This window comes from Salvelinus fontinalis, chromosome 10 (assembly GCF_029448725.1).
Source record: "Salvelinus fontinalis isolate EN_2023a chromosome 10, ASM2944872v1, whole genome shotgun sequence".
Taxonomy (NCBI): domain Eukaryota; kingdom Metazoa; phylum Chordata; class Actinopteri; order Salmoniformes; family Salmonidae; genus Salvelinus; species Salvelinus fontinalis.
Genome location: NC_074674.1, coordinates 39,237,875 through 39,264,708, shown reverse-complemented (window position 1 = coordinate 39,264,708; position 26,834 = coordinate 39,237,875). Strand labels below are relative to the sequence as shown.

The window sequence follows — 26,834 nt, the reverse complement described above, 5'->3', positions numbered from 1 at the left end:
CACTAGAAGAAGAGGTTAGTATATATAATATGTGTTCCACTCCCCACCAGAAGAGGTTACTATATATAATATGTGTCCCACTCCCCACTAGAAGAAGAGGTTAGTATATATATATATAATATGTATTCCACTCCCCACCAGAAGAAGCGGTTGTCTGTGGTGTCCTCCTTGATCCGGCGGTGGGCGTTGAGGCTGAGGTCCATGCTGATGCCGCTAGAAGACCAAGCGAAATAAAAGTTCCCAGAGTTCAGGACTTTCCTGACATCAGCGATGCGGTCCTCGTCACTCGGGTCGTTCTTCAGAGAAACAAACTCTGTAGACGTGACCCGGAACACCTCAGAGTCTTGCACCTTCCCTACGGAGCTACAGCCTGCTGCTACCACCAAGCTGTGGAGCATGGAATCACCTGGAGAGAGGGAGGAGGGGGGGGAGACAGAAAAGGAGATGGAGGAGAGGCGGGAGGGGAGGATGGAGAGGAGAGAATGAGAGGAGAGTTGAGGAAAGGAGGAGGAGGAAGAGCGGGAGAAGGAGTGGAGACGATGAGAGGAGAGAGGAAGAGAGGAAAGAGGGAAAAGGAGATGAGGAGGAGGAAAAGGAAGAGGAGAAAAGGAAGAGGAGACAAGGAAGAGGAGGAAGAGATGAGAGAGGGAGACGAGGAGGAAGATAGGAGAGAGAGCAGGAGAGGAGACAAGGAGGGAGAGAGGACGAGGAAGAGAGGGAGTGGAGAATGTGGAGGAAGAGGAGAGGGAGAAGGAGTGGAGATGAAGAGGAGGAGAGGGTGTTGAATGATAAGACAGAGAAAAGGAGGAATAGAAGAAGATAGTGGGGAGATGGAAATAGCAGGAGGGAAAGATAGAGACGATAGGATGAGAAGAGATAGAGGGAGAGGAAGAACAGTGTGTTAAACCCCATGCCATCATACTGTCATTACCAGTAGAGGGTTAACTGAGCTGTTTTCCTTCCTTCCTTCCTTCAGAGTCAGTAAACAGGTAGTGTTATATCAACGTGATCTGATCTGTAAAACTGGCTTTAATCTGTTTAAAGCGTAGCTTCCTACCATGTTATCATAACAGGCAGGCCTTCAATATCAAGCAGAGGGCAGGAGACAGAGAAACAGACAGGATTTACTATAGACTACAGGCTCCTCACAACCCTACAGTTCAACAGGCAGGATTTACTATAGACTACAGGCTTCTCACAACCCTACAGTTCAACAGGCAGGATTTACTATAGACTACAGGCTCCTCACAACCCTACAGTTCAACAGGCAGGATTTACTATAGACTACAGGCTTCTCACAACCCTACAGTTCAACAGGCAGGATTTACTATAGACTACAGGCTCCTCACCACCCTACAGTTCAACAGGCAGGATTTACTATAGACTACAGGCTCCTCACCACCCTACAGTTCAACAGGCAGGATTTACTATAGACTACAGGCTTCTCACAACCCTACAGTTCAACAGACAGGATTTACTATAGACTACAGGCTTCTCACAACCCTACAGTTCAACAGGCAGGATTTACTATAGACTACAGGCTCCTCACCACCCTACAGTTCAACAGGCAGGATTTACTATAGACTACAGGCTTCTCACAACCCTACAGTTCAACAGGCAGGATTTACTATAGACTACAGGCTTCTCACAACCCTACAGTTCAACAGGCAGGATTTACTATAGACTACAGGCTCCTCACAACCCTACAGTTCAACAGGCAGGATTTACTATAGACTACAGGCTTCTCACAACCCTACAGTTCAACAGGCAGGATTTACTATAGACTACAGGCTCCTCACCACCCTACAGTTCAACAGGCAGGATTTACTATAGACTACAGGCTCCTCACAACCCTACAGTTCAACAGACAGGATTTACTATAGACTACAGGCTCCTCACAACCCTACAGTTCAACAGGCAGGATTTACTATAGACTACAGGCTCCTCACAACCCTACAGTTCAACAGACAGGATTTACTATAGACTACAGGCTTCTCACAACCCTACAGTTCAACAGGCAGGATTTACTATAGACTACAGGCTTCTCACAACCCTACAGTTCAACAGGCAGGATTTACTATAGACTACAGGCTCCTCACAACCCTACAGTTCAACAGACAGGATTTACTATAGACTACAGGCTCCTCACCACCCTACAGTTCAACAGACAGGATTTACTATAGACTACAGGCTCCTCACCACCCTACAGTTCAACAGACAGGATTTACTATAGACTACAGGCTCCTCACAACCCTTTGTAATGGCATTGATTACAACTAGGAAGAATGTTCTGCATTTACCATGTGATCAACCATGTGATCAACCATGTGATCAACCATGCTTCATTGGGCTGGGCGATATGGCCAAGATGTCATATCACATTTTGACGTTATGGCGGTATTTTATATTTATTAACAATACAAAATGTCTAAATATGTTTTATGAGAAGTTCATGACCCTAGAGTGGAAAACGCAAACATAAGTGATTTCAAATAGGTATTTCTACATTCTGATTGTTTTATACCGTTCAACTAAACAATTTTCAGCATTTTCATAAAAATGTCTGCATTTCCTGCACTTTCTTTGTTATCCTTTCCACACTGTGCCACTCAGGGCTGCATGATATGGACAAAACATCCAGTTATAGTGGTGAACTGTTGAAATCATTGAAATGTAATGATTGTTCAATAGTTTGAATATAGTGGGCAGCACCTTGAATTAGAGGTCGGACGATTAATTAGGGCCGATTTCAAGTTTTCATATCAAATCGGTAATCGTCATTTCTGGACGCCGATTATGGCCCGATTACATTGCATTTCGCGAGGAAACTGCGTGGCAGGCTGACCACCTGTTACGCGAGTGCGGAAAGGAGATAGCTAGCATTAAACTTATCTTATAAAAATCAATCAATCATAATCACTAGTTAACTACACATGGTTGATGATATTACTAGGTTATCTAGTTTGTCCTGCGTCCAATGCGGTGCCTGTTAATTTATCATCGAATCACAGCCTACTTTGCCAAACGGGTGATGATTTAACAAACGCACAATCGTTGTACGAATGTACCTAACCATAAACAGCTAGCTAGCTAACATATTCATGCTTCACCTATTCCTCTCGGATTTAGAAGATTTTTCCCAAACATGCTGACCTAGACCTACACCAGAGGAGTAAACTACGAAGCAAGATCAAGGAGTTAGCCAGCTAACTTGTCTGAATATTCTGAAATAACTTTTTTGTTAAAAAAAAAGAAGAAGCTTGAAATGGGCTCAACAACCAAACACACAGATCTACGTTTAACTTTTTTAATGAACCAGAAAATGAACTGTTATTTCTGTTTGTTTTATCAAAGTTACCTGGCTAACTCATTGCCAATGCTTTGTAGTATACCCCTCAGCACTGATCATCTAGATAGCTAGCTATCCAGCTAACTAGCGCTTAGCATTAACAGCTAACGCAATTTATTTTAGACACAAATTGCAAAAATACACAAACTGAATGGCAAGTGAAGTGCTCCGCGGTCGAGCAACACGAACAACCGCTCTCTCCTGATGAACAGGAAGCGGCATTGCAGGATAGGGAGAGACGACTTGCAAGTCGCAAACAGATTAAACTATAAAAACGGACATTACGCGCGCCGGAGTTGCTTATAACAAACCAAACATTAAAATACCGTTATAGAAGGTAAAGAAAAAACCCAAACCGGTTCGTCCATCAATACCGGTATAAGAAACATTTTAAAAAATGTCCTAATATCGAGTGGCACTACCTACTTTTGCCCTCAGAACCCCCTCAATACGTCGGGTCATGGACTCTACAAGGTGTCGAAACCTTTCCACAGGGATGCTGGCCCATGTAGACTCCAATGCTTCCCACTGATGTGTCAAGTTGGCTGGATGTCCTTTGGGTGGTGGACCATTCTTGATACACAGAGGAAACTGTTGAGTGTGAAAAACCCAGCAGCGTTGCAGTTCTTGACACAAACCGGTGAACCTGGCACCTACTACCAAACCCCCTGTTCAAAGACACTTCAATATTTAGTCTTGCCCATTCACCCTCTGAATGGCACACATACACAATCCATGTCTCAATTTTCTCGAGGCTTAAAAATCCTTCTTTAACCCGTCTCCTCCCCTTTCATCTACACTGATTTGAAGTGGATTTAACAAGTGACATCAATAAGGGATCATAGCTTTCACCTGGATTCACCTGGTCAGTCTGTCATGGAAAGAGCAGCTGTTCTTAATGTTTTGTACACTCAATGTATAGTAAAATACATTATACCACCCACCCCTAATACTTCTCACAGGGATAACATTAGATCCATGCTAGGCTATATGATTATACGGTGCTGTATCCAAAAGGGTGTTTACAGTAAATCAGACCCCCCCCAGGTGTCAAGTGACTCACCCAGGTTGAGGCGAAGAACTCCCAGAATCCCATAGGCGTCCATCATCTTGGTGTAGGTGTTCTTAATGGCGTCCTTCTCTGCTGCCGCTGGCGGATGGACAAGAGACAGGACTATCATTATACGAAAGACAACACTCATTATGTAACGTAAAATAGTTACTTGACAAGTGCTTCGAGAAAGTATTCACATCCCTTGACTTTTACACATTTTGTCAAAAAGTGGGATTAAAATGGATTTAATTGTAATTTTTTGTCAACGATCTACACAAAATACGCTAATGTCAAATTGTAAGAAATTTTTAACATTTGTAAAAAAATAATTAAAAAAAAGGAAAATAGAACCCTAATATATCTTGATTAGATAAGTATTCAACCCCCTGAGTCAATACATGTTAGAAGCAGCTTTGGCAGCGACTACAGCTGTGAGTCTTTCTGGGTAATTCTCTAAGAGTTTTTCACACCTGGATTGTGCAACATTTGCCCATTATTCTTTCCCAAATTCTTCAAGCTCTGTCAAATCGGTTATTGATCGTCGCTAGACAACCATTTCAAACAGATTTAAGACAAAACTGTAACTCGGCCACTCAGGAACATTCCATGTCTTCTTGGTAAGCAACTCCAGTTTAGATTTGACCTTGTGTTTTAGGTTATTGTCCTGCTGACAGGTGAATTCCTCTCCCAGTGTCTGGTGGAATGCAGACTGAACCAGGTTTTCCTCTAGGGTTTGGCCTTGTGTTTTAGGTTATTGTCCTGCTGAAAGGTGAATTAATCTCCCGGTGTCTGGTGGAAAGCAGACTGAACCAGGTTTTCCTCTAGGATTTTGCCTGTGCTTGGCTCCATTCCGTTTCTTTTTTATCCTGAAAAACTCCAGTTATTAACGATTACAAGCATACCCATAACATGATGCAGCCACCACTATGCTTGAAAATATGGAGAGTGGTACCACAACAGTGTGTCCTCACTCCCCTCGTGTACACCCTGTATACCCACGACTGTGTCACCTCACAAGGTTCCAACTCCATCATCATGTTTCTGATGACACGACAGTAGTAGGCCTGATTATCAACAACAACGAGAGTGCCTACAGGGACGAGGTAGGTTGTTTACCACACCGTCAGAGTGCCTATCTCATCAACGTCAGCGAAACAAAAAGGAGCTCATTATGGACTTCAGGAGGAACCAGGCTGGGCACGCACCCATCCTCATCAACGAGGACGCCGTTGTGATGGTACAAAACGTCCAAGTTCCTGGGAGTACACATCTCAGAGGAGCTGAAACGGTCAAACCACACGGACACCGTGGTGAAAGCCTCTTCAACCGCCGGAGGGTGAAGAAATTCATCCTGTCCCCGAGGACCCTCACAGTATTCTACAAGAGCATACTGTCAGGCTACATCACGGTCTGATACGGCAACTCCACCGCCGCGGACCGCAAGGTGCTACAAAGGGTGGTACACTCAGCTGAACGCAAAATTGGTGTTCTCGAGGTGATGGGTTTGCGCCAGACATAACGTTTTCCTCGATGGCCAAAAAGTTCAATTTTAGTCTCATCTGACCAGAGTACCTTCTTCCATATGTTTGAGGAGTATCCCATGTGCCTTTTGGCAAACACCAAACGTGTTTGCTTATTTTTTTCTTTAAGCAATGGCTTTTTTTCTGGCCACTCTTCCGTAAAGCCCAGCTCGGTGCAATGTATGGCTTAAAGTGTTCCTATGGACAGATACTCCAATCTCTGCTTTGGAGCATTGCAGCTCCTTCAGGGTTATCTTTGGTCTCTTTGTTGCCTCTCTGATTAATGCCCTCCTTGTCTGGTCCGTGGGTTTTGGTGGGCGGCCCTCTCTTGGCAAGTTTGTTATGGTGGCATATTCTTTCAAAAAAATAATTAAATATTGGTTTTAATGGTGCTCCGTGGGATGTTCAAAGTTTTGGATATTTTTTTATAACCCAACCCTGATCTGTACTTCTCCACAACTTTGTCCCTGACCTGTTTGGAGAGCTCCTTGGTCTTCATAGTGCCGCTTGATTGGTGGTGCCCCTTGCTTAGTGGTGTTGCAGACTCTGGGGCCTTTCAGAACCGGTGTATATACAGTTGAAGTCGGAAGTTTACATACACTTATGTTGGAGTCATTAAAACTCGTTTTTCAACCCCTCCACAAATTTCTTGTTAACAAACTAGAGTTTTGGCAAGTCGGTTAGGACAACTAATTTGTGCAAGACACATGTCATTTTTCCAACAATTGTTTACAGACAGATTATTTCACTTATAATTCACTGTATCACAATTCCAGTTGGTCAGAAGTTTACATACACTAAGTTGACTGTGCTTTTAAACAGCTTGGAAAATTCCAGAAAATGATGTCATGGCTTTAGAAGCTTCTGATAGGCTAATTGACATCATTTGAGTGAATTGGAGGTGTACCTGTGAATGTATTTCAAGGCCTACCTTCAAACTCAGTGCCTCTTTGCTTGACATCATGGGAAAACCAAAAGAAATCAGCCAAGACCTCTGAAAAAAAATTGTAGACCTCCACAAATCTGTTTCCTCCTTGGGAGCAATTTCCAAACGCCTGAAGGTACCACGTTCATCTCTACAAACAATAGTACACAAGTATAAACACTATGGGATCACGCAGCCGTCATACCGCTCAGGAAGGAGATGCGTTCTGTCTCCTAGAGAAGAACGTACTTTGGTGCGAAAAGTGCAAATCAATCTCAGAACAACAGCAAAGGACCTTGTGAAGATGCTGGAGGAAACAGAAACAAAAGTATCTATATCCACAGTAAAACGAGTCCTATATCGACATAACCTGAAAGGCCGCTCAGCAAGGAAGAAGCCACTGCTCCAAAACCACCATAAAAAAGCCAAACTACGGTTTGCAACTGCACATGGGGACAAAGATCGTACTGTTTGGAGAAATGTCCTCTGGTCTGATGAAACAAAAATAGAACTGTTTGGCCATAATGACCATTGTTATGTTTGGAGGAAAAAGGGGGAGGCTTGCAAGCCGAAGAACACCATCCTAACTGTGAAGCACGGGGGTGGCAGCATCATGTTGTGGGGGTGCTTTGCTGCAGGAGGGACTGGTGCACTTCACAAAATAGATGGCATCATGAAGATGGAAAATTATGTGGATATATTGAAGCAACATCTCAAGACATCAGTCAGGAAGTTAAAGCTTGGTCGCAAATGAGTCTTCCAAATGGACAATGACCCCAAGCATACTTCCTGACTTACTTGACATTTCACATTCTTAAAATAAAGTAATGATCCTAACTGACCTAAGACAGGGATTGTTTACTTGGATTAAATGTCAGGAATTGTGAAAAACTGAGTTTAAATGTATTTTGCTAAGGTGTATGTCAACTTCCGACTTCAACTGTATATACTGAGATCATGTGATAGAACATGTGACACTTAAATATAGTCCACCTGTGTGCAATCTAACTAATGTGTCTTCTGAAGGTAATTGGTTGCACCAGATCTTATTTAGGGGCTTCATAGCAAAGGGGGTGAATACATATGCACGCACCACTTTTCTGTTTTTAATTTTTTTTCAATTATTTCACTTAACCAATTTAACCAATTAACCTATTTTGTTTATGTCCATTACATGAAATCCAAATAAAAATCAATTTAAATTACAGGTTGTAATGCAACAAAATAGGAAAAACGCCAAGGGGGGTGAATACTTTTGCAAGGCATTGTACTGTACAAGAACAATGGTAACATGGCTCCTATCAGAGTTGGGCGATATAAATATTAAATAAAAAAATCCATATCACGGTAAATAGACTGAATTATTCAAAAGGTTCTGAAATACTTTATTAAAATATATCAATTAGGCAATCTCATTAAATATGTGCACATTTGCATATCGCACGAATAAATCTTTCTGGACACTGAACAAAAGTCAGCCTAAATATGTTGGTTTAATTTTGTCAATACACTCCAGGACTTTTTTACCCCATCTTTCTATCTGTAAAATGTACGTAAAATGCATTTTTTTCTAAGAAAAATTTACAAAATATCAACAATTCCCTCCGGGAATGTCTGGAGAATATAACCAAGCATGAACACACCAACTGTGGTGAATATAACCAAGCATGAACACACCAACTGTGGTGAATATATCCAATCATGAACACACCTTATCAGGTGAATATAACCAAGCATGAACACACCAACTGTGGTGAATATATCCAATCATGAACACACCTTATCAGGTGAATATAACCAAGCATGAACACACCTTATCAGGTGAATATAACCAATCATGAACACACCAACTGTGGTGAATATAACCAAGCATGAACACACCAACTGTGGTGAATATATCCAAGCATGAACACACCAACTGTGGTGAATGCAGATGCTTCTGAAGCTGAGGATAATTAGTTGGCGTGTGGGAGTCTGACTTTCAGGAAGTGACAGTTAAAGACCAGTACACTAAAATAAGACCACAAAACGCCTACATGAACCCAATCAACATCTATTCAAAGTAAGTTAATAAATATAGTCCAGTTTGTAACATTCTCTATGAAATGTACTTTTAAATTACGTGAAATGATTGACGTCCATTTTAAAGTGGTCAAAATTCATTACAATGTTGATTTTCTTTTTTAAATAAAAAAATATTTAACCTTTATTTAAGTAGGCAAGTCAGTTAAGAACAAAATCTTATTTACAATGACGGCCTACCCCCGGCCAAACCCTAACCCGGACGACGCTGGGCCAATTGTGCGCCGCCCTATGAGACTTCCAATCACAGCCAGTTGTGATACAGCCTGGAATCGAACCAGGATCTGTAGTGACGCCTCTAGCACTGAGATGCAGTGCCTTAGACCGCTGCGCCACTCAGGAGCCCGATACACTAAAGCAAATATATATTCATCGAGGTGACATTTTTATGCTTATTTTTTTTTAAATATATATTAATATTATATGGACCAAAATACCAATAGATGTAAAAATGTAATTTCAGTATGTAGGGCTTAAGATGCATATATGTCTTTTAAGCACCACCCAGAAATGTACATTATTAATGCTATTCAGGTGCATTGCTAGGCAACTAAACTGGTTGAAGAGACAACATTTCAACCAGTTTTTCTCACTTGTTTTTCCACTGCACTGCAGCCGGACTGATTTATAGAGGGAAGGGATAAGGGGCTCTCTTTGTGTATCTTATGATCTGCATGTTGATGGCATTCTCCCGTATAATCAATATGTCAATCTATCTAAACACAGCATGGTTTAAGGTGGGGATGGGAATGTAAGTTAAGCATTTTATTTAAAAAAAATATTTTAAAAAACTTTTTTTTTAAACGAAAGTATCTGTGATAATCCATTAACCAATCAGCGTGTGTCTTACATAGCACGGCGACGGCGCCCGACTCGAACATGAGGCATTCATCTCTGTTCCTGGTTTCCACGATGACGCTGTACGGGGGCGGGTCCAACTTGTGGTAGATGCGATATCCTTTGCTGAAGGCCATGCTAGATCCAAGATGAGGCTGCCAATGATGTCACACCTGGAACAAAAAAAAAAGGACACTGTAAATCAGCACTTACTTCCTATGATAACTGTGATGTGGTTGTTTTAAAATGCACCGACTGAGTCGCTCCGGATAAGAGTGTCTGCTAAACGACCGACATGTAATGAATGCTAAACGTATGACAGCTAGCCTGTTTCGCCAGGAGAGATACCGTACGTGTGAGTGTCGGGAGTCAGATTTGGACCACAAAAAAAACATTTGCAGAACACATATCTGCATGCTGTGTGTTCGTACATGTTATTCAATCGTTGCACCCACACTGCTAGCGAGGTTATGCGTAGCCAGGCGCTAAAATAGAACTTTGTTCTATTTGTGACGCTTGACGTGCTGCAAGTCCCGCCTCTCCCATCTCCTCATTGGTTTTTAAGAGCATATACCCAAGTGGGTGATTGAAAGACGAACTGAGGTCCACACTCCAATCCAGTTGGTGGTGGTAAGGAACCTTAAAGTTGGTTGCTAACCGCCATATAAAGTCCAAAGAAGATGATTCATACCCCTTGACTTTTTCCAGATTTTGTTACAGCATTATTTTAAATTATTATAAAATTGATTAAAACTGTCCCTCTCTCATCAATCTATACACAACACCCAATAATGACAAAGCAAAAACAGGTGTAGAAATTTTTGCAAATGTATAAAAAAAATATATAAAAGAACAGAAATATCACATTTACATAAGTATTCAGACCGTTTACTCAGTACTTTGTTGAAGCACCTTTGGCAGCGATGACAGCCTTGAGTCTTCCTGGGTATGACTCAACAAGCTTGGTACACCTGTATTTGGGGAGTTTCTCCCATTCTTCTCTGCAGATCCTCTCAAGCTCTGTCAGGTTGGATGGGGAGCGTTGCTGCACAGCTATTTTCAGGTCTCTCCAGAGATGTTCGATCGGGTTCAAGTCCGGGCTCTGGCTGGGTCACTCAAAGACATTCAAAGACTTGTCCCGAAGCCACTCCTGCGTTGTCTGGACCAGGTTTTCATCAAGGATCTCTCTGTACTTTGCTTTGTAAGCGCTGCCAAATGTTCTTCAACAAAGTACAGGGTCTGAATACTAATGATATTTCAGGGTTTTTTTTGTGCAAAAATGTCTAAAAACCTGTTTTTTTGCTTTGTCATTATGGGGTATTGTGTGTAGACTGATGAGGGGGGGGGAAACAATTTAACCCATCTAAGAATAAGGCTGTAACGTAACAAAACGTGGGAAAAAATCAAGGGGGTCTGAATACTTTCTGAATGCACTGTGTATGGGGGGATAGAACCATCCCAGCTCTGCAGATTTTGCTGTGAAAAGTCAGAATCATTAAATCCTTTGTTTTGGTACTGTGCATATAGAACTTATTTTGGGGTAGCAGGTTCAGGATGAAGAAACATTGAAACATTTACCTGGAGTCAACTCTGCCAATAGCTTGGCTGGGTGATTTGAAAAGTCAGTTAGTCGATCAATAATATAAATAATACTCTTAGCAAAAATGTTTATCTTTCATTTACAATGTTTATCTTTAATTTACAATCTGTAGAAACTACGAGAATAAAAAGGTTCAGAACTTTTGTGAAACATCACAGCGGGGAAAAAATATATGGCAAATAGAAATCTAAAAATGGATGGTGTTCAGAGATAGATGGGAGGAGTTGAATGGAGCTGAAGGGTGGGACTAAAAACAACAAGATAACAAATGTAAAACATACAGTGTCCGTAAAATGTGTATAGTATGTACAGTCTATAAGCAGGAAGTAGGAGCCTAAGTGTTGTTGTCCATTAGTTTACTCCAATTAGGGGAGGGGTGGTGGGGATAGGGGACAATAAAGGAAATATATATATTTTTTTAGATAAAAAAATGGCCGCAGACAATTATACTGATGGAAGCCACAATCTGCAATATTAAAGCTGATCTATCCCTTAAAAATGGTTTAGCCTACACTGCATTACACACTACAATGGATAGGCTGTCCCAATCATAAGCCCTGGCCTGCTCCTGCTGATGTAAACCCTAACTAATGGCTGTATGTGGCACTTCAAGCGGCAGGTCAAATGCTTCTTCCAAAAAATACAAATGTATTTGTCCTAAAAAAAGGCAATATCTGTGCCCGTGTACTAGGTCCTACTGATGTCCCATTCAGTTAGAGGGAGGACTATGTCCTACTGATGTCCTGTTCAGTTAGAGAGGGAGGACTAGGTCCTACTGATGTCCTGTTCAGTTAGAGAGGGAGGACTAGGTCCTACTGATGTCCTGTTCAGTTAGAGAGGGAGGACTAGGTCCTACTGATGTCCTGTTCAGTTAGAGAGGGAGGACTAGGTCCTACTGATGTCCTGTTCAGTTAGAGAGGGAGGACTAGGTCCTACTGATGTCCTGTTCAGTTAGAGAGGGAGGACTAGGCCCTACTGATGTCCTGTTAGAGAGGGGGGACTAGGTCCTACCGATGTCCCGTTCAGTTAGAGAGGGAGGACTAGGTCCTACTGATGTCCTGTTCAGTTAGAGAGGGAGGACTAGGTCCTATCGATGTCCCGTTCAGTTAGAGAGGGGGGACTAGGTCCTACCGATGTCCTGTTCAGTTAGAGAGGGAGGACTAGGCCCTACTGATGTCCTGTTAGAGAGGGGGGACTAGGTCCTACCGATGTCCCGTTCAGTTAGAGAGGGAGGACTAGGTCCTACTGATGTCCTGTTCAGTTAGAGTGGGAGGACTAGGTCCTACCGATGTCCCGTTCAGTTAGAGAGGGGGGACTAGGTCCTACCGATGTCCTGTTCAGTTAGAGAGGGAGGACTAGGTCCTACTGATGTCCTGTTCAGTTATAGGGGAAGGACTAGGTCCTACTGATGTCCTGTTCAGTTAGAGAGGGAGGACTAGGTCCTACTGATGTCCTGTTCAGTTAGAGAGGGAGGACTAGGTCCTACTGATGTCCTGTTCAGTTAGAGAGGGAGGACTAGGTCCTACTGATGTCCTGTTCAGTTAGAGAGGGAGGACTAGGTCCTACTGATGTCCTGTTCAGTTAGAGAGGGAGGACTAGGCCCTACTGATGTCCTGTTAGAGAGGGGGGACTAGGTCCTACCGATGTCCCGTTCAGTTAGAGAGGGAGGACTAGGTCCTACTGATGTCCTGTTCAGTTAGAGAGGGAGGACTAGGTCCTACCGATGTCCCGTTCAGTTAGAGAGGGGGGACTAGGTCCTACCGATGTCCTGTTCAGTTAGAGAGGGAGGACTAGGCCCTACTGATGTCCTGTTAGAGAGGGGGGACTAGGTCCTACCGATGTCCTGTTCAGTTAGAGAGGGAGGACTAGGTCCTACTGATGTCCCGTTCAGGTATAGGGGAAGGACTAGGTCCTACTGATGTCCTGTTCAGTTAGAGAGGGAGGACTAGGTCCTACTGATGTCCTGTTCAGTTAGAGAGGGAGGACTAGGTCCTACTGATGTCCTGTTCAGTTAGAGAGGGAGGACTAGGTCCTACTGATGTCCTGTTCAGTTAGAGAGGGAGGACTAGGTCCTACTGATGTCCTGTTCAGTTAGAGAGGGAGGACTAGGTCCTACTGATGTCCCGTTCAGTTAGAGAGGGAGGACTAGGTCCTACTTATGTCCCATTCATTTAGAGAGGGAGGACTAGGTCCTACTGATGTCCTGTTAGAGAGGGAGGACTAGGCCCTACTGATGTCCTGTTAAGTTAGAGGGAAGACTAGGTCCTACTGATGTCCTGTTCAGTTAGAGAGGGAGGACTAGGTCCTACTGATGTCCCATTCAGTTAGAGAGGGAGGACTAGGTCCTACTGATGTCCCATTCAGTTAGAGAGGGAGGACTAGGTCCTACTGATGTGCCATTCAGTTAGAGAGGGAGGACTAGGTCCTACTGATGTCCCATTCAGTTAGAGAGGGAGGACTAGGTCCTACTGATGTGCCATTCAGTTAGAGAGGGAAGACTAGGTCCTACTGATGTCCTGTTAAGTTAGAGGGAAGACTAGGTCCTACTGATGTCCTGTTCAGTTAGAGAGGGAGGACTAGGTCCTACTGATGTCCCGTTCAGTTAGAGAGGGAGGACTAGGTCCTACTGATGTCCCATTCAGTTAGAGAGGGAGGACTAGGTCCTACTGATGTGCCATTCAGTTAGAGAGGGAGAGCACGAAGATGAGGACCAGCGTTAAGCTTGCTACTGCTATAATAGATTTGAATAAAAACCAAATGTTTCGATTGCCCATAATGAAGCTATTCGTCAGCATTATTGACCTTACAATAAACCATATTACAGTCATTTACATAACTTACATCACTGTGGAGCAGCAGCCGCGGGGATGGACAGCGCATTGGTGCTGAATGCAAAGCTAATTCGAAAAAGGCCTAATTTATTTAAACAATCTTCATTTCGATTTGACTTTAGGCTAATTAAGAGGGCTTTGTGTTGGAGCCTATTTCTTTCTATTCAAGAAACAAGAGGTATGCCTACCTGTCTGACAGACAAAAATGATAGTTTACTATCCATAGATTGAAGGAACTGGCTGACACAATCACCATGCACCCCTTTAAATAGCTAAGTGTCAGTGAAGGGCTTGGTGTGTCAAGTATTTTTTTATTTCACCTTTATTTAACCAGGTAGGCTAGTTGAGAACTAGTTCTAACTTACAACTGCAACCAGGAGTTAAAACCAGGGCTCGAATTGAGGGGGTACGCTGAGGGTATATCGAGGGGGTACGCTGAGGGTATATCGAGGGGGTACGCTGAGGCTATATCGAGGGGGTACGCTGAGGCTATATCGAGGGGGTACGCTGAGGGTATATCGAGGGGGTACGCTGAGGGTATATCGAGGGGGTACGCTGAGGGTATATCGAGGGGGTACGCTGAGGGTATATCGAGGGGGTACGCTGAGGGTATATCGAGGGGGTACGCTGAGGGTATATCGAGGGGGTACGCTGAGGGTATATCGAGGGGGTACGCTGAGGGTATATCGAGGGGGTACGCTGAGGGTATATCGAGGGGGTACGCTGAGGGTATATCGAGGGGGTACGCTGAGGGTATATCGAGGGGGTACGCTGAGGGTATATCGAGGGGGTACGCTGAGGGTATATCGAGGGGGTACGCTGAGGGTATATCGAGGGGGTACGCTGAGGGTATATCGAGGGGGTACGCTGAGGGTATATCGAGGGGGTACGCTGAGGGTATATCGAGGGGGTACGCTGAGGGTATATCGAGGGGGTACGCTGAGGGTATATCGAGGGGGTACGCTGAGGGTATATCGAGGGGGTACGCTGAGGGTATATCGAGGGGGTACGCTGAGGGTATATCGAGGGGGTACGCTGAGGGTATATCGAGGGGGTACGCTGAGGGTATATCGAGGGGGTACGCTGAGGGTATATCGAGGGGGTATGCTGAGGGTATATCGAGGGGGTATGCTGACGGTATATCGAGGGGGTATGCTGAGGGTGTTAGGGTAAATGGCTAAAAGCATAGGCATAACCCCTGTTAGCTTAAGATTGAAAATAATGAAATGGACCTGATTATATAAAGCGATCTATAACAATGCTTTAGTCCGCAACGCTTTATGTTAGAAACAAGCTGTAAAATGCCGTGGAAAGACGTGACTCCGATGCATTATGGGATATATTTGGTTTGTCTCTATGATATTGAGAGTCCGCGCTACAACCTTCTATAGCCGAGAAGAGAAAACATTTACTTTGATAAGGAAGTAAATGTGTAATTCTGTCACTATCATTTGATATTGAACATTTCAACAGGCTGTATAAAACTAAATAAAATTAATAGAGACAAGAAATGCCTTATTAGTTTATACGGTCACTCTAAAGCGCCTTTGAATTGACTTTTATAACCAGGAGTTTGGCCAGTCTTTGGTTTGAGGATCATGCAGTGAGCTATGCATGCCTAGTTTGTTCATTTAGCCTAGCATATGTTCTTATATTCACATGTCCTGATCACAGTCAACACAAATCTATTTTGTAACAACAATATCATGGAATAAAATACATTAAATTAGAAAAATATAAGTTTTCCAAATGAAGTTACAAGTGAATATAGGCGTCCCTGCTGAAGATATGCGTCCGCTGTGTTAAAAAGAAAAAATCTAAAGTATTTTTCGGTAATTCATTGATGACCAGATATTTCAGTTGTAACTGGTTCCTGTTGCGCTAAATGTTTAGAGTTGATAAACAACTTTATCATTGTTCCAAACTTAGATTGTTCTCTTTTTATAGCCTGTATAGAAATCAAAATGTCTCCTGTGCTCCAGCATGCGCTCATTCGTCGTCATGCTGTTGTGGATTGTTTTTGTTTTTTTAAGTTTCTGCTTGTCTCCAGTCATGTAAAATGATGTAGAACTGCATGAAATACGTTTATAAAAAGGCTATTTTTTTCTCTCAATCGGACCGTAAATAAGATGATCGATTGATGCAGTGCTAAGTGTATATCTAAGGGTCTGGTCTGTTCTAGGAGTCAGGGTAGGCATGTTCTCTGCTATCCACTTTATGTTTTCATTATTGTTTTGGGTATAGGGGAGGGTCGTAGATTGACATAAATTGCCAAAATATATATATAGCCTAATTAGCCTACCCCTGTCTATACAGAAATGTATTTTTAAAATCATTGAAAATAGGCTACTAAAGCACAATTTGGCAACAGAGAATCATTAGCTTACCCTAGCCTACAATCAACAGAGAATCATTAGCTTACCCTAGCCTACAATCAACAGAGAATCATTAGCTTACCCTAGCCTACAATCAACAGAGAATCATTAGCTTACCCTAGCCTACAATCAACAGAGAATCATTAGCTTACCCTAGCCTACAATCAACAAAGAATCATTAGCTTACCCTAGCCTACAATCAACAGAGAATCATTAGCTTACCCTAGCCTACAATCAACAGAGAATCATTAGCTTACCCTAGCCTACAATCAACAGAGAATCATTAGCTTACCTTAGCCTACAATCAACATAGAATCATTAGCTTACCCTAGCCTACAATCAACAGAGAATCATTAGCTTACCCTAGCCTACAATCGGAAGGAAAGGCAGCCAGCGCAATTTGGCCAGCGCCCTCTACAAATACCACATAGATGATTGATGAGTTGCGACTGTCAGTGAAAAGTTGAGTGCCCAGTCATACATATCGCAATATTACAAAATTAAATCACGCCAAAACATAATTTGCAAAGCAAATGGCTAAAGAGAAGACAATGAAAATAATAAAATCTGTCTTTTAGTTTAGCGAACAACAGTAGACCTATAGCCGATCTTAATGGCACCAACGGAGAGCATCAGTAATATCCTCTATTAATGAGCACTGCGCATACTCACTATCACTATCGAGTCAGTTAAAAGTTGGTTTTTGGACAATAATTTTCCTCCTCCAGTTTAGACGGACCGAACTCTGTCTCCCCTTCTCATAGGCCTATTATTATGTACAACTTTGCTGTTATTGGTTGTTTGCAGAGTAAGCTACCCTGTAATTTGTCGTATTTAAAAAAGTGTATCAGAATAGCACGAAGTGTGTTCCGCCCCCCCCCCCCCCCCCCATGCAAATAAAGACACGTATCTGATACAGGCTATAGCCAAGGCCTCTACACTATACGCACTCAGCCAAGTGGTCTTTTTTTTGCTAACAGTGATCGAGTTATATTATGACAATCTACTCATCATATTACGAATAGTAGGCTATTTTACATAAGTCTGCAAATGCTATGATGCATGTGAAGCTTTATTATAAAGAGGTGCATTTTTATGGTGAAAATGCACCTTCCCCAAACTTGAAACTCACGCTCAACCCAATGCATAAGCTAGTGATTTTGCTGTTCGTTACGGCTGAGGAAAAGTAAAATGTGGATAGTTATACTAAAAAATATATATATTTTACCTTTATTTAATTAGGCAAGTCAGTTAAGAACAAATTCTTATTTACAATGACGGCCTAGGAACAGTGGGTTAACTGCCTTGTTCAGGGGCAGAACGACAGATTTTTACCTTGTCAGCTCGGGGATTCGATCTTGCAACCTTTCGGTTACTGGCCCAACGCTCTAAACACTAGGCTACCTGCTGGTTACTGGTCCAACGCTCTAACCACTAGGCTACCTGCTGGTTACTGGTCCAATGCTCTAACCACTAGGCTACCTGCTGGTTACTGGTCCAACGCTCTAACCACTAGGCTACCTGCTGGTTACTGGTCCAATGCTCTAACCACTAAGCTACCTGCTGGTTACTGGCCCAACGCTCTAACCACTAGGCTACCTGCTGGTTACTGGCCCAACGCTCTAACCACTAGGCTACCTGCTGGTTACTGGCCCAACGCTCTAACCATTAGGCTACCTGCTGGTTACTGGCCCAACGCTCTAACCACTAGGCTACCTGCTGGTTACTGGCCCAACGCTCTAACCACTAGGCTACCTGCTGGTTACTGGCCCAACGCTCTAACCATTAGGCTACCTGCTGGTTACTGGCCCAACACTCTAACCAGTAGGCTACCTGCTGGTTACTGGTCCAACGCTCTAACCACTAGGCTACCTGCTGGTTACTGGTCCAATGCTCTAACCACTAGGCTACCTGCTGGTTACTGGTCCAACGCTCTAACCACTAGGCTACCTGCCGCCTCTACACTCTAACCACTAGGCTACCTGCTGGTTACTGGCCCAACGCTCTAATCACTAGGCTACCTGCTGGTTACTGGCCCAATGCTCTAACCACTAGGCTACCTGCTGGTTACTAGCCCAATGCTCTAACCACTAGGCTACCTGCTGGTTACTGGCCCAACACTCTAACCACTAGGCTACCTGCCGCCTCTACACTCTAACCACTAGGCTACCTGCCGCCTCTACACTCTAACCACTAGGCTACCTGCCACCTCTACACTCTAACCACTAGGCTACCTGCCGCCTCTACACTCTAACCACTAGGCTACCTGCCGCCTCTACACTCTAACCACTAGGCTACCTGCCGCCTCTACACTCTAACCACTAGGCTACCTGCCACCTCTACACTCTAACCACTAGGCTACCTGCCGCCTCTACACTCTAACCACTAGGCTACCTGCCACCTCTACACTCTAACCACTAGGCTACCTGCCGCCTCTGCACTCTAACCACTAGGCTACCTGCCGCCTCTACACTCTAACCACTAGGCTACCTGCCGCCTCTACACTCTAACCACTAGGCTACCTGCCGCCTCTACACTCTAACCACTAGGCTATCTGCCGCTCCGAACATCTTCAAAGTGTGCGGTAAAGGACACACGTCATTGCATCCTAGACTTACATGTTCTGTAAAAATGAATTACCATAATCTAAAATGTAATTTCTGTTATTCTGAGCACCGTGGGAGGACACCCTAATCAGGTTACACACCCAAATGCACATGGGTACGGTACATTTCTCAAATGTACAGTAAATAAAATTAAAAATTAAAAAAAGTTGCCGGTCAAATGTCCGGCGCCACATTTTCATAACGGAAACCCTGATATATATACACATATTTACAATACAAATAAAGACAAACTTCAAGAGTTGAGCAGTTTGATAGGATGTTGGCACAAAACTAGAAGCCGCTCTCAGATTTATATGGAAGAGCTCTATACCAGCGCCCGGAGGTCGTTCAGTGTGTGTGTTAAGTCAAAGGTTATTTGTTCCTCTTCTTCCCCACTCTTTTTTTTTTTGGAACTGTCACTCATCACCACACCTTGCTGTAAAAAAAAAAAAACATTGACAGTGTGTGCATCTGCAATATCCTGGTGCCGCAGGGCCATACAACGCTGCTATCAGACATCACACAGCGATGCTGCCAGCCTTGGATAGTGATCACAGGCCGTGGATAGGGATCACAATCCCTACCCAGCCCTATTGATAAACATGAGCTTACTGGCCGTCGCTATGTTGACTCCCAAAGTTGAATACCGACAAAAACAACCATTAGCTACGTACCGCTAGTACAACATCTTATTACCAATGACTTCCAAAATACTGCAATAATGAGTGACACATTGCGACATATACAGTGTAGGCGTATTTAATAACAAGGTAGATTAATTGCCAAGGCTGCAGTCCGCAAGATACCTGGAGGTTACCAACGACTAGGCCGAGAAGGAAAGACCAACAACAACTAAATCTATCGAGTCAGTCACGACTTGTGTCTAGCCTCACCAACTGTGTGCCCAAGATGCGCAGCTCTTTCCTATTCCAGTGCACCACGACAGATCGGTATTTTGATCTTTGCCTAGTTGCTGCATTGCGAAGATGACAGCCCCCCCTTTAGATTTCAATAGCGGACACCTCTTGTCACGAAAAATGTACGACTTGGTTTTCCTTGGCTTGGGGATGATTAGGTGAGCAGCTAGCTAACGTTAACTAGAGTAGCTAACGTTAGGCGCGGTGGGAATTCACGCCGGATGGATTTACTTAGCTAGTAATCACATCGGCAGCTCACATTACCTGATTTAATTTAACAAATTGCTGCAAATAATATCCAAATGTTCCTCTTGCGCATGACAGCTTATGTAGCTAGTCAAAATCACCAGCTAAGGAAGGCTAACGTTAGCTATTTCCTCGTATTCATCCATCGCTTTGAATGGTCGATTTCCTTGAGCAAAGGTTAGCTAACTGACACGCTCCGAGCAACCAAACTGCAGACTGAATATTGTTGTTCAACCGTTATATATTGTTGTTCTTCTTAGGTAATAATCGTTGTTTCATACACCGTAGGAAAATGTAAATTTGCTAAACCTCTTACCGTTTCTCCCCGCCGGGTTTTGCGTCTCACAGTCCCCCCGGCCCGTCTTCTTCTTCTTTTTTCTTAAAATTTGTATTGGCAGATCGCATCCAAATGAAAGGTGAAAATACCACCACCTACTGTCCTGGAGTGTGAGACCGGTGTTAACCTATTTCTCATATCTAGCCCTGTGTTTCCGCCTACTGTTCTGGAGGGTGAATTCATTACACTTTGTGACAGAAAAGGGGGGAATTGCCCTACCTTACAATAATTAAAACATCACACTTTTCCACTACTTAGCCCTATCCAGGCTGCAGAGGGGAGGATGGCTCATAATAATGTCTGGAACCGTGTAAATGGAATGTCATCAACACATGGAAACCATGTTTTTTTTATTTTTTTTATATATATTTTTATTTATTTCACCTTTATTTAACCAGGCTAGTTGAGAACAAGTTCTCATTTACAACTGCGACCTGGCCAAGATAAAGCAAAGCAGTGTGACACAGACAACAACACAGAGTTACACATGGAATAAACAATAAACAAGCCAATAACACAATACACAATCAATGACACAGTAGAGAAAAAAAGAAAGTCTATATACAGTGTGTGCAAAAGGCATGAGGAGGTATGGCAATAAATAAGCCATAGTAGCGAAGAATTACAATTTAGCAGATTAACACTGGAGTGATAAATGAGCAGATGATGATGTGCAAGTAGATACATGTAATCTCTGTAACCGGGTCCAAGTTTTGCAGCTCTTTCAGAACATCTGTCCATGGAGAACAAGAGCACCTCCTCCCAGCTGCCCACTGCACTGAGGCTAGGTAACACAGTCACCACTGATAAATCCATTCAGATGTCTGTAGACTATAGCAGTTATTAATTCAGACCCATTCAGATGGTGGTAGACTATAGCAGTTATTAAATCAGACCCATTCAGATGGTGGTAGACTATAGCAGTTATTAATTCAGACCCATTCAGATGGTGGTAGACTATAGCAGTTATTAATTCAGACCCATAACCATTCAGATGGTGGTAGACTATAGCAGTTATTTATTCAGACCCATAACCATTCAGATGGTGGTAGACTATAGCAGTTATTTATTCAGACCCATAACCATTCAGATGGTGGTAGACTATAACAGTTATTAATTCAGACCCATAACCATTCAGATGGTGGTAGACTATAACAGTTATTAATTCAGACCCATAACCATTCAGATGGTGGTAGACTATAACAGTTATTAATTCAGAACCATTCAGATGGTGGTAGGCTATAGCAGTTATTAATTCAGACCCATAACCATTCAGATGGTGGTAGACTATAGCAGTTATTAATTCAGACCCATAACCATTCAGATGGTGGTAGACTATAACAGTTATTAATTCAGACCCATAACCATTCAGATGGTGGTAGAATATAGCAGTTATTAAATCAGACCCATTCAGATGGTGGTAGACTATAACAGTTATTAATTCAGACCCATTCAGATGGTGGTAGACTATAGCAGTTATTAATTCAGACCCAGACCCATTCAGATGGTGGTAGACTATAGCAGTTATTAATTCAGACCCATTCAGATGGTGGTAGACTATAGCAGTTATTTATTCAGACCCATAACCATTCAGATGGTGGTAGACTATAGCAGTTATTTATTCAGACCCATAACCATTCAGATGGTGGTAGACTATAGCAGTTATTTATTCAGACCCATAACCATTCAGATGGTGGTAGACTATAACAGTTATTAATTCAGACCCATTCAGATGGTGGTAGGCTATAGCAGTTATTAATTCAGACCCATAACCATTCAGATGGTGGTAGGCTATAACAGTTATTAATTCAGACCCATTCAGATGGTGGTAGACTATAGCAGTTATTAATTCAGACCCATAACCATTCAGATGGTGGTAGACTATAACAGTTATTAATTCAGACCCATAACCATTCAGATGGTGGTAGACTATAGTAGTTATTAATTCAGACCCATAACCATTCAGATGGTGGTAGGCTATAGCAGTTATTAATTCAGACCCATAACCATTCAGATGGTGGTAGACTATAGCAGTTATTTATTCAGACCCATAACCATTCAGATGGTGGTAGACTATAGCAGTTATTTATTCAGACCCATAACCATTCAGATGGTGGTAGACTATAACAGTTATTAATTCAGACCCATTCAGATGGTGGTAGGCTATAGCAGTTATTAATTCAGACCCATAACCATTCAGATGATGGTAGACTATAACAGTTATTAATTCAGACCCATTCAGATGGTGGTAGACTATAGCAGTTATTAATTCAGACCCATAACCATTCAGATGGTGGTAGACTATAGTAGTTATTAATTCAGACCCATAACCATTCAGATGGTGGTAGGCTATAGCAGTTATTAATTCAGACCCATAACCATTCAGATGGTGGTAGACTATAGTAGTTATTAATTCAGACCCATTCAGATGGTGGTAGACTATAGCAGTTATTAATTCAGACCCATAACCATTCAGATGGTGGTAGACTTTAACAGTTATTAATTCAGACCCATAACCATTCCATCTTCATATAGAGAAGTGAAAGCCTTCTGCATCTAATTCTAGTCCTATTTTATTCAAGGATGTCATTATCATTTAACTGTTGAAAGCGAAGAAGGTTTTAAGCAACAATAGACAGAAAAAGGAGGTAGGCTAGTAACATTAGGGGAAATATTATGAAAGGTATGTATGTGGGGCGGCAGGTAGCCTAGTGGTTAGAGCGTTGGGCCAGTAACCGATCGATTCCCCCGAGCTGACAAGGTACAAATGTGTCGTTCTGCCCCTGAACAAGGCAGTTAACCCAATGTTCCTAGGCCATCATTGAAAATAAGAATTTGTTCTTAACTGACTTGCCTAGTTAAATAAAGGTTTTTAAAAAATGTGTCAGCCTACTAAGTATACAATTAAGCCCTATTATATAATTTTTTTAATCAAATTCGCTAACCTATACTTGTAACTTTGTAGGCCACATGTGCTGCACCAGAATCACATGTTCTCTTCTGCTTTATCATTTTGTTTGAACTAGGTGCGTAATTCCAGTCCATATACTACAGAATAATATAATGGAGTACAGTAATACAGTTAACACTCAAAAAGATTAGCCTACTGGAGCTAGTTTCATTTATTTACCCAAGAGAGCATATAACTAGCTACATCTATGGGCTTTTATGTTTTTCTGTCGTTTGTGTAGTTGCCTACATCATATATGTATTGGATAACAACACAATCATCTGGGCTTTTTAGCCGCTTGGGCTCATTAAATGTCGTTAATGTAGGACTCATAAAATGTATTTCATTTATGGCTCAAACTCAGGTAGCATCAGGTTTGAATTTTCATTCTGATCAAAGCTCTAATCAAATCCAGACATATTTATATGCTTTATACTGCTTTTGAATGACACTTCTGGTTTTTGGCGGGAAATACCGGGTTACCCGGGAGAAAAGTGATTTATTCTCGAGTTGGAAAATTTGTAAAACACTGAAAAAATATTCAACACCAGAGTGTAGCTGGCTGGGCAGTCCTTTCTTTAAAAACACAACCATGAGAGTTACGAAGTAACTTCACATCTGTTACACTGGTGTCGAGACCCGTCTTCTTGTCTTCGTGGGACATCTGTTACACCGGTGTCGAGACCCGTCTCCTTGTCTTCGTGGGACATCTGTTACACCGGTGTCGAGACCCGTCTTCTTGTCTTCGTGGGACATCTATTACACCGGTGTCGAGACCCGTCTTCGTGGGACATCTGTTACAGCGGTGTCAAGACCCGTCTTCTTGTCTTCGTGGGACATCTGTTACACCGGTGTCGAGACCCGTCTTCTTGTCTTCGTGGGACATCTGTTACACCGGTGTCGAGACCCGTCTTCTTGTCTTCGTGGGACATCTGTTACACTGGTGTCGAGACCCGTCTTCGTGGGACATCTGTTACACCGGTGTCGAGACCCGTCTTCTTGTCTTCGTGGGACATCTGTTACACCGGTGTCGAGACCCGTCTTCTTGTCTTCGTGGGACATCTGTTACACCTACAGTACATGTCATCAGCATGAACTTTACATAAATCATGTGATCAAAGGCCATGACGTTTTGACTGCAGTCGACTGTACGTTTCTGCAGTTGCTCGTCACCAACTTCATTCTGCAGCCATCGGCTGCATTGTGGATGGAGCTATTATCCTGTGAAAACCCTTTATTTTGATGACCTGTTTATACATTGATTCATTACAAATTAAATCCTATTGGTCACATACACATGGTTAGCAGATGTTATCGGTCACATAGACATGGTTAGCAGATGTTATTGGTCACATACACATGGTTAGCAGATGTTTTGGTCACATACACATGGTTAGCAGACGTTATTGGTCACATACACATGGTTAGCAGACGTTATTGGTCACATACACATGGTTAGCAGATGTTTTGGTCACATACACATGGTTAGCAGACGTTATTGGTCACATACACATGGTTAGCAGATGTTATTGCGAGTGTCCCGAAATGCTTGTGCTTCTAGTTCCCGACAGTGTAGTAATATCTAACAAGTAATCTAGCAATTCCACAACAACTACCTAATACACACAAATCTAAGTAAAGGAATGGAATAAGAATATATACATATAAATATATGGATGAGCGATGACAGAGCGGCATAGGCAAGATGCAATAGATGGTAATAAAATACAGTATATACATATGAGATGAGTAATGCAAGATATGTAAACATTATTAAAGTGGCATTATTAAAGTGACTAGTGATCCATTTATTAAAGTGGCCAATGATTTCAAGTCTGTATGTTGGCAGCAGCCTCTCTGAGTTAGTGATGGCTGTGTAACAGTCTGATGGCCTTGAGATAGAAGCTGTTTTTCAGTCTCTCGGTCCCAGCTTTGATGCACCTGTACTGACCTCGCCTTCTGGATGGTAGCAAGGTGAACAGGCAATGGCTCGGGTGATTGTTGTCCTTGATTATCTTTTTGGCCTTCCTGTGACATCGGGTGGTGTAGGTGTCCTGGAGGGCAGGTAGTTTGCCCCCGGTGATGCGTTGTGCAGACTGCACCACCCTCTGGAGAGCCCTGCGGTTATGGGCAGTGCAGTTGCCGTACCAGACGGTGATGCAGTCCGACAGGATCCTCTCAATTGTGCATCTGTAGAAGTTTGTGAGGGTTTTAGGTGAAAAGCCACATTTCTTCAGACTCCTGAGGTTGAATATGTCTGCAAACACTCCAGCCAGTTGGTCTGCGCAAGCTCTGAGGACGCGGCTAGGGATGCCGTCTGGGCCGGCAGCCTTGCGAGGGTTAACACGTTTAAATGTCTTACTCACGTTGGCCACAGAGAAGGAAACATATCACCTTCAAGTAGCTGCAGTTGCTTCTCACCGACTGCACCATGCAGACATCACCTGCATTGTGGGAGGCACTATTTGTAAACCAATCGTTGGGGTGTTTTTGTTTGACCCACACGACTGTGGCCAAAGACATGCCTGAAACAGACCAACTTTTCACGTTATGTTTTCAGTTAGTGAGTATGTGATATGGGGGTATATCATTAGATATGAGCATTTTTACAGAAATAATTTTTAAAAACTTACCTAACCCTTACCTAACCCTTACCTAACGCTAACCTTACCCTAACCTTAACATTTTAAACGTCAACTTCAATGGAGTAGAGACGTCCCAAGGATCCCAAATTGCACAAACCCTGTTTATTGAGTCCGTTGAGGTAGGGTACGTTCAAACGTAATGTCGCAAAGACACGCTCTCTCATACGTTACCGTAAATTGCTTACAAATGTGACATTATTAATTGTTATTACATAAAGTTATGGATATGTTTTGATAAAGGAAAATTTAATTAACTGAAGAAGAAAAACGTAAAACAGCAACACGAAGAGAATTGGAAGAGGTGATTTCACACAAGTGAATTCGTTCCCTTTTAATGTTATCTTTTCGTTAAATAATTAACATTTAAAACTAATACAACAACACATTCCTGAGGGAACCTGTTTTGCTATACAGTATATGTTCAAAAGAACCCTCATACTGTACCTTTTATATGACTGACAGAAGCTCTGGCCATAGCTAATGATGCTCTACTGGGAACCATCCAATCATAGGACAAGAGGGGCGGAATAAAGTTTCATAAGCGGTGGGATTTGGGTTGT

At 42.7% G+C, this 26,834-nt stretch overlaps 2 protein-coding genes across 10 annotated transcripts in view; both read right to left on the bottom strand.

Annotated features, from left to right (window-relative positions):
- The window catches only part of synj1 (synaptojanin 1), a 132,582-nt gene extending 111,822 nt beyond the window's left edge, over positions 1-20,760 (bottom strand). For 8 of the 9 annotated variants that reach the window (XM_055936786.1, XM_055936793.1, XM_055936791.1 and 5 more), the window contains exons 1-4: positions 20,659-20,760; positions 9,781-9,940; positions 4,413-4,499; positions 139-406 (exon numbers count right to left, since the gene is read on the bottom strand). In XM_055936786.1, the coding sequence (XP_055792761.1) occupies positions 139-406; positions 4,413-4,499; positions 9,781-9,904 (479 nt within the window). In that variant the 5' untranslated portion in view covers positions 9,905-9,940; positions 20,659-20,760. The other variant, XM_055936788.1, reaches the window with a different exon arrangement.
- On the bottom strand, positions 14,579-15,385 carry LOC129863291 (uncharacterized). The gene has a single exon (XM_055935178.1). It carries the CDS (start codon positions 15,383-15,385, stop codon positions 14,579-14,581), a length of 807 nt encoding a protein of 268 aa, XP_055791153.1.
- Positions 20,761-26,834: the final 6,074 nt, after the last annotated feature.